This window comes from Bufo bufo, chromosome 6 (genome assembly GCF_905171765.1).
Source record: "Bufo bufo chromosome 6, aBufBuf1.1, whole genome shotgun sequence".
Lineage (NCBI taxonomy): Eukaryota > Metazoa > Chordata > Amphibia > Anura > Bufonidae > Bufo > Bufo bufo.
Genome location: NC_053394.1, coordinates 56,665,303 through 56,674,542, shown reverse-complemented (window position 1 = coordinate 56,674,542; position 9,240 = coordinate 56,665,303). Strand labels below are relative to the sequence as shown.

Sequence of the window (9,240 nt, the reverse complement as noted above, 5' to 3'; positions counted from 1 at the left end):
TCACCCAAAATGTGGAGAGACTGACCTCTGTCAAGATGAATCAGGCGTGGATCAGCTAGGATTTCCACCCACCAATGCCTGATGCATCAGACTAGATCAACCATGGTGCCACACCAACATTTTGACAAAAGAGACCGGTTTCTTCTGGCTACCTGCCTCAGCTATTATTCTGATGCTGCAACGCGCCTGTTGCCACACATCTGATGTCAAGTGCTGCTTCTTTCACCCACCATCTTCAGCTGTTACTGGTATTGCTACCCACCTCCCCAAAATGTCAACGGGTCACTTTGTGGTCTCCTGATGCTGCTGCCACCTCACCACTCAGGTCTCCTGATGCTTCTGCTGCCACCTCCACACTGTCATTGTGCCACTCTGTGGCCTCCTCCTGATGCTGCTGCCACCTCCACACTCTGTCATTGTGCCACTCTGTGGCCTCCTCCTAATGCTGCTGCCACCTCCACACTCTGTCATTGTCCCACTCTGTGGCCTCCTGATGCTGCTGCCACCTCCACACTGTCATTGTGCCACTCTGTGGCCTCCTCCTGATGCTGCTGCTGCCGCCACCTCGAGTGAAGGCGGATGCTCAACAGACAGGATCAATTTTTTTGGGGTTATTGTTCTGACGGATCAGAGGAAGGGCAAAATAATCAGTGACGTCAACACAAACTTACTGCTGACACCCTCTCCACTCTGTCGGGGGGCTCTACTTGTATAAGCGTTTAATAGAACAGGTTCTGTAGACATCTATGCGGAATCAGCTGATGACAGTGTAAAAGGAGTGCTCTTCTTCTTGGTGCCAACAGTGACCTGTAAGGCTGAGTTCATACTTGAGTTATTTGGTCAGTTTTGGCCCCGTGACTGCCCAAATAAGTGAAGTGTGCAGTGATTCTAAGAGCGACACCTGTCATCTGCATGTCATAATAAATCACAGTATTATTTCACTACCAGAGCAGACTCTCTATGCGTGTTACTGCAAGGCACAGTTTTCTACACCACTATGAAGGCTATCTGCAGACAGGAAATAGCTGTTTTTTAATGCGATTTGCCATGAATAAATTTGGATCGAACCAAATTTTTTCGGAAAATTCGGCGAACCAGCCAAATCGAATTTTGGAGAAATTCGCTCATCTCTAATTATCATCTGGTAGTTCCACCATCTTACTATCATCACCCACGGGTTCTATTCATTCATTGGTGAGTTCCTATTTCCTTGCTTTCTTGCTACCACTAGTGCTGTGATGCATACTTCTTATTATTAAGAAGCCCTATTGTAAGTCCTGGGTAGTATCTGAGTAGTTGGAGACACTGTTAGCATCAGGGAAAGGCAGCAGAAATTTATGTGTGGTGACCCAGTGGTCGTCTTGTGAAGTGCAGCCAGTCAATTGTTTTGCTAGCATGTTGTGATACTGTATTGAATTAATTGGAGTGCTTAACTGAATTAAAGCAAAAGTAAGCATGGACCCATCTGTATCTGTGTCACGTTGTGAAGTTTGGGATTTTATCACTAGATGGCAGTAACATCTTAACTCTCGGGTCATTTGTTGTTGACAAATACAGTTTAGTACTACTTACCCTGCTCCCCAAATGGATGAAAAAGAGATCAGATCTTTAAAGGGCATCTATCAGCAGATTTTGTAACACCCCGCTAGGAGGGCATTACTACTCTTTTCACCCCACCACTATCTTTAATGGTGCATCCTGTATCATCATGTGTATTTATTCCAGATCCTGCATAACGTGTATTTCAATTCTATTCTAATGTTATGTTAAAGTGTAATGTGTCTGGTTTACCACTAGATGGCGGCACCTATGGCAGAGCTAGTTTACATAGAGTCAAACTTGGCTTTCCATTCTAGCCCTCTCTAGAGAGGGAGGAGTGTTAGTTAGTGAAGGGAAGTCTAACCTTCCCCTTCTTGGGGAGAGGTCGTGTCTAGAGGGCCCCCTCTATGTGGTAAGCAGCAGGCCCTCTTCCCTGTTTGGATGGGTCTTGCTAAAGACAGCCAGAGTACCTTCAACTCTGCTGGAACCAGAGGAAAGATATAAAGAGCCTTAGAAGCCAGAAAGAAGTTGCCCTGTGCCTTGCTATAGAGTCAGACAAAGAGAGAAGTTGCAGCAGAAAGCCAAAGAAAAAGTTCCTATTTAATCCAGCCAGCATAGCAGAGCTAAGAGAGTACAGATGTAGCAGGGACAAATGTGTTTGCCTGCCAAAACCTGATGGTAACCAAGATAAAGTTTGGAAGATTGTTCCTTGATGAAAGTTTATTGAAGTAAAGCTGTATTCAACGTTAATACAAGTCTAGACTCAGCTTATTCCATCCTCATTCTCATCACCTACCCATCTTAATTGCACTGCTGCGGACAACAACGGGGTTCCGGGATATCCAGGTAGGAGCACCGTGACAAGTGCAAAACTGCACCTAAAGAGACACTATAGGCAACCCTTACACCACTCTGGCATTCCTACACCTGGCTCCTATCATTACCACCTACTTAGGGGGACTTGTCCTTCGTTGCTGAAATGCAACTGGTGTCACAACAAACTTTTAAACCTCTATAACATCTTAAAAGGACCCCCTGGCCGACTTCGCACTCGTGGTGCTCTACAATTTGTACCTGTAAAACTAGGCTGTTGAATGTGCGCTTGGCAGCTGAAGGCATCTGTGTTGGTCCCATGTTCATATGTGCCCGCATTGCTGAGAAAAATTATTGTTTTAATATATGCAAATGAGCCTCTGGGAGCAACGGGGGCGTTGTCATTACACCTAGAGGCTCAGCTCTCTCTGCAACTGCTGCACCCTCTGAACTTTGACAGGGCCAGACAGTGAAAACTTCATTACATCTGACCTGTCAATCAAAGTGGAGAGGTTGCAGCAGTTGCAGAGAGAGCAGAGCCTCTAGGTGTAATGGTAACGCCCCCGTTGCTCCTAGAGGCTCATTTACATATAATAAAACATCATTTTTCTCAGAACATAGGACCAACATAGATGCTTTCAGCTGCCAAGCGCACATGCAACAGGTCAGCCAGGCAAAAGGACATGCTGGACTGGTATATGTCCGTATATCTTCTTTTCAGCTGTATGGAATAGCATTGTCTGATTCGATATTCCACACAGAGGCATCAAGTAAAAATGTAAACTGCACAGTATACTTTTTTTGTCCATAATGAGGCCTACATTATATGTACTGAATATTCCAGGGAATCCTCCTGTGCATAAACTACCTCCATGGTAATTAATGTGAATTAACCCTAGAAGTGTTAGGTGGGCATAATATGAGTATATGGAAGTATAATTCAGGCAGCATTATTATAGCATTATTCCCCATTTCCTTCCTTTGAAAACAGTCCCCTACAGTTAATGTGATGCGATATATATTGTGACTGAACCTTTATTTTAGTGTAATCATACATTTTCAGGATGAAACGCATTTCCACAGTCACATGGTTTCTATATATGAACGGTGCATTGACGAGTAATTCGTATAATCCTCTTGGTGGAAGCCGTGTGGAAGAGAACTCAGGTCTTTATAATAATCAGCACATACTGAATAATATAAATATACTGTATATATATATAGAGAGTCTACATAGGATAAATTTTGTTCTCTGATGTTGGAAGCTGTGCAAATGAGTTGCAGCTGCTCTGCTGTTCTTCAGTCTTTCGGTCCGAGGTTATGTGCGCTGCTATGGCTTGCATCTCCCCACCGTGGTTAGAACGGTTTAACACTACCCGCTCTGAAGTTGGGTTATTCGACTCCTTTGTTTCTAGGTCATTGCAGTGGAACATCTGAAGCAGACACCTCCTGAACTGAAGAAAATGGCAAATTAAATTGGTCAGTATATAACACCCATTGCAAACCACATGTTTTAGCTTTAGGTGTAGTGGATGGAACTGGTTATTGCAGCGCTGCTCCCATTTGCTTCAATGGATGTAGCTTTGCAGTAACCAGTTATGTCCAACACACCATGGACGGAGCTGGGCAGTTTGGCGACTGTTTTAGCAACGAAACTACTCCCCAAAAGTAAGTGGGGCGCTGGACCCTTGCCGATTTGATTTTGGTGGTCCATCCTAGGGATAGGCCATCAATATAAAAAATACTGTACAACCCCTTCAGCACCATTTTCACACCACAGTTTCTGTATCATTTTTGGAAAAAACTGGGTCATTAAAACACCATTCCACATACGGATAGTTATAATCACAAAGGGCACAAATGAAATATCCCAGCACGGACCCAATCTTACAAAAAGCTATAGTGGGGCAGGTCACTGGTTCTCCTTTATGAACGCTGCAGATCTACAGACCGAGATGAGCGATGTGAAGGCTACTTTCGCACAAACAGGAAAAATGGCCGTCACGTTGCCATCCTCAGGACCAGCTGGAGTCAATGGGGCTATTCACATGGTTGAAATTTCTGCAACAAAATCTGCCACTTGTGAAGGCAGCCTGAAGACAATGTTGCATGAAAGGGAACCTGACATCAGGAGAATGCTGCCGGATCCATCAGCAGCATTAAGAGTTAAAAAGGAGCTATTAACAGGGAGAAGAGTCCGAGCAGAAGAAAAGTTTGCTTCTTTTAGGCATCACACTGTTTCTGGAGAAGAGCAGACATCGTTTGCTAATCCTAGTCAACCCTTTTAAGAGAGTTTTGGGGTTCACTCATGTTTTTGCTGGCGGGTTTCTGGACTTTTCCATTTTTTTGTGACACTTTTTTGCACTTTTTTTTTATTTTTTTAGCAAAAACACCAATTCCAGATGGCTTGTGCAGTACCCCAGAGCAAAGGGTATCTGCAAATGGTTTGTTATGTTATATACTGTCATGTATTATCACAGTGATGCCCACTCTGCAGCCCTCCAGCTGTTTTAAAACTACAACTCCCACCATGCCCTGCTGTAGGCTGATAGCTGTAGGCTGTCCAGGCATGCTGGGAGTTGTAGTTTTGCAACAGCTGGAGGGCCGCAGGTTGGGCCTTCCTGTATTATCATGTTATGTATTCTATCCAGCATAACTATGTATGGATGGCACAGCCGGGGTTTATAATCCTGGCTCAGCCCTTGTAGGAGGTTAGGTGTGGACTGACTCCACCATTAGCTCTAGGCAGTCTAGACGGGAAGGGAGAGGAAGCAGGGTCTTGTGCTCCCTCATCTTAGGCCCAAAAAGCTACAGACACTCACCAATCTCTGCATGATCTACAGAAGGAGAGAAGGAGTAAGACAAAGGGGAGAACTAGATAACCTAGAGTTTGCATGGCTAAGCATAAGAGTCAGTAAGATAACCTGCTACTAAAAGCTGTTAAGACTTTACTGCAGTGAGGGACACTGTTAAGACACCCTTCACACCTGGACACCTGACCAGTCATAAAATCCTATATCCCTCAGTGGAAATTACAGCCACCATTGCAAGAGTATGATTGCCCTCTATCAATTCTGCAGGAAGACACAGATGGAGAGGGAAGAGGGCCATAACTCCCATCCTTGCCTAAATCTATGCATCATTATCTGGGAAGAATTGCACTGTGTACAGTTGGAACAGTGTTTTGCTATTGTTTTTAGTTAGATCATGTGATATACATTGTTTCTAAGCACTGTATGTTTAAAATTTTTCTAAAATTGCTTATTTGTCCCCTGACAACTGACCCTTGTGTAAGCAGAAATAATTAAAGGGGTATTCCCACTGGACTTATTAAAGGGGTTATCCCATCTTAGACAATGGGGGCATATCGCTAGGATATGACCCCATTGTCTAATAGGTGCGGGTCCCCCCTCTGGGACCCGCACCTACATGGAGAACGGAGCCGGGGAGAGTTGTGGCTGGAGGACCCCGGGTTTCCCTGGGTCCATCCACCACCAGGCGCAGCTCCCCGCCTCTCCCATTGAAGTGAATAAAGGAAAAAAGACAAAAGGAGACAGGAGGCCGCGCCTCGTGTGTGTGGCTGTATTACAGTCTGAATGCACTTCATACAAGATGCGCTTACCATGTGATGTTGTGTGGAGCCACGACAACTTTATAAAGCTTGTGCCGGTATTCTCCCGTCCAGCATGCGGGTTCCTGCCAAGGTTCCTTTTCTCTGCCCCAGTTGTGGCAAGAAAGGTAAAATATTAAAGATAAAATGGAAATTTTTCTGAACCTTTTTCCGGCGCTGAACACAGGAGGCGTAGATGCTTCTTTTTTAGAAAGAAAGTTGTTTTTTTATTTTTGTCAACGCGTTTCAAGGGCGTACAGCCCTCTTCATCAGGACAATAAAAAGTATATGCTGAGAGATAACAGAACATCGTCTTTTAAACAGTATTTTGGCGCGCAGGCCAGTGGTTTTTGGGGGGGTGGGGAGCTAGTAACTATGACGCTACCCCTGATGTCAGGTCGACACACCCCCTATCTATTTGGCTGTCACCGGGAATACAGCGCTGCTTGTTGTGGGATGACTAATTGTTATATATCTAATTTGTCTATTAGCAGGGCTTTATTTGTATGTACTGGGTATCTTTGTGTTTCAGAGAGAATTGTTGTGGCTGTCCTATTTTTGGATTATTATCTCTTTCTTGTGTATTTTTCTACTGCTGCCAGCACGGTAAAGCAGTGGGGTTGGGTCAGGCTTTGGTATCACTGAAGGATGCTGCAGATAGTACGCTGTGATCTGCTGGCCGCGTTCTAGATATCGATCTTCTTGTTATTTGTGTACAGGTCAGTTACTGGCAGGGGGCGGGGGGCATCACAGGTCACAGTGCCACAAACCTTTGTGATGGTTTGTAGAAGCTACTGTTTGATTAGAGCAGCGGTTGCGGTGGTTAAATTTGGGTAGGGATTTTATTATTCTGCTCTGTAGTACAGTGTCGGCCCGTATACTTTTTCTTTTGATAGGTCCTGGCGCTGGGGGTCCCACACCATTTGTCTGGCAATGAACCCCTCTACTATTCCCCTAATTTGCAAGGGTCCGGTGATGACTGGCAGCCAGGGGAAGCGCAGCGCTGGGTATAGACGTGACGATGTCGCAGCAGCACTAGAGGACATAATATCGGAGGGATCCACGGGGGGGGGGGGGGGGGGGGGGTGGCGCGACTCTATCACCACCATTTCGGCTTGGGACCGGCAGGTAATTGGCCTGTGGTCTGAAGGCGGTGTGGTTTTGTTTTGTTTTTGCCTTATTTTGTTGCTGCTGGGCAGGAGGGCTTTACACTGTCAGTGTATACCGATGTGGCGACGGCTTTTGTAACAGCATGATTATATGTTTTGATATTAGGAGGATGGCAACTAATGTGTTACAGCATGTTTGTATATTTATGTTGAGAGAGATACCATGTTGGACCTGTTTTGATCGTGAGAATTAAAAGGTGAAGGGATCAGAGAAGAATACTGATAGTAAATATGTATATATATTATTACTAATAGAAAATGATGATTAATAATGGAGAAAAATAGTAAAAATCTGTAAAAATAATGTAAGAAATAATACATGGGGATAAAAATGTATATAGATAAAATATATGTGTAAAATGAACTGGTTTAAAAATGACAATGGATACTAATGGTAAATAGTGGTAGAATAAAAGTTTTTTTTATTTATATATCCATTTGTTCATGTTTATTCTTATATTTGGAGAGAAGTGTTGATATTAGTGAGTGTTTAAAAATACTCATCTGGAAGATTATATGTATATTGGAAGATGGTCAGATCTATATACATATGCATATATACATATAGAAAACAGGGACAGGGGGGGGGGGCACAGGCAGATCCATATATATATATATTTTTATACACATTTGTTGTGATGGACAGGGGTGGTGTGTATAATTTTATTGAAGGCAATTAGGTATAATTTTAAGCCAGAAAAAGGTTCAGAAAAATTTCCATTTTACCATTGAAGTGAATGGGAGCGCACCGCGCATGCACGGCCACCGCCCCCATTCATTTCTATGGGGCCGACGGAAATAGCCGAGCCAGCGCTCGCCTATTTTCGACGGCTCCATAGAAATGAATGGAGGATGGCTGCGCATGCGCAGTGCGCCCTCCTCAACTTTCTCCGCTCCGTTCTCCTTGTAGGTGCGGGTCCCAGAGGTGGGACCTGCACCTATCAGACAATGTGGGAATATCCTAGCGATATGCCCCCATTGTCTAAGATGGTATAACCTCTGTAATGTGGAGATTATAAGATAAGGGCCTCATGCATAATGAACACACAGAGCCTGCGTAGAGCTCAACATGTACTACAGACCCATAGGCTCTCCACATATAGCATTGCTCAGGTATTCAGTGTCTTCCTCTATGGGTGCCATATAAGGATTCCCTAATTCTTGAAGGTTGCGTGGAACTGTAGGTCTGCACACAGATACTTCCAAGGTTTTCCGGTAGGTAAAAGTTATACCCTATCCAAAGGATCGGTGGGGTCCTACCACTGTGACCCCCACCAATCCCAAGAAAAGGGGCCCAGTAACCCCTGCTTCTCCCCTGAAATTACCGCTGTGGCCAGTCACATGTGTTCAGCCGCTCCATTCATTTCTATGGGGGTTCCAGTATTTCTGGAACTCCCATAGAAGTAAATAGAGCAGCCGCGTGCATGTGCAACCAGCCACTCGGTGATTTCAGGGGAGCAGCGGGGTGCCTCTGTTCTCATGATAGGTATGGGTCCCAGCGGTAGGACCCGCACCGATCTGATAGTTAACTTTTACCTACCAGAATACCTGTTTAAGTAGCATAATCAAGTCAAACCTTTTTCTGAGGCATTTGAAAATCTTGAGTGTTATATAAACTTGAAATGGAAAGAGAACATATAAACTGTACCTGTTTGTTCATAAATACGTAAATTATGGGATTATACATGGAAGCCGTTTTTGCAAAGAATGCTGGGATTGCTGAGAGACGTGGATCCAACTTTATGGTGGGATGTGCCGTGACCAGGATAGAAAAAGCAGCATATGGTGTCCAGCAAATGAGAAAAGCCAGGATCATTATGACAACCATCCGAGTGACTTCCTTCTCTGGTTTCCTGCAAGATCCCAGCCTGTTCTGAGTGTCTGAAACCTGTGGAAAGAGGACATGACTAATAAGCACATTTTTTGCCAAGTAACCTATGTTTTTGGGTTGTAGGGAGAAACAGGATTACCTGGAGGAATCACAAGGAGAAGATACTAAACTCCATGCAGATGTTGTCCTCGCTAGACACCAGTACTAACCAATGGCAGCTAATGCTGTATATAAGATGGGCGACGGCATCCAAATATAGATGCAATCTGGGTTACTCA

General features: G+C 44.4%; 1 protein-coding gene across 1 annotated transcript in view; it reads right to left on the bottom strand.

Moving 5' to 3' along the window:
• Window positions 1-3,393: 3,393 nt before the first annotated feature.
• The window catches only part of LOC121004165 (opsin-VA-like), a 76,377-nt gene continuing 70,530 nt past the window's right edge, over window positions 3,394-9,240 (bottom strand). Inside the window, exons 4-5 of the mRNA XM_040436304.1 lie at window positions 8,780-9,019; window positions 3,394-3,806 (exon numbers count right to left, since the gene is read on the bottom strand). Coding sequence (XP_040292238.1) covers window positions 3,582-3,806; window positions 8,780-9,019 — 465 coding nt within the window. The 3' untranslated portion in view covers window positions 3,394-3,581. The remainder of the gene's footprint in view (window positions 3,807-8,779; window positions 9,020-9,240) is intronic.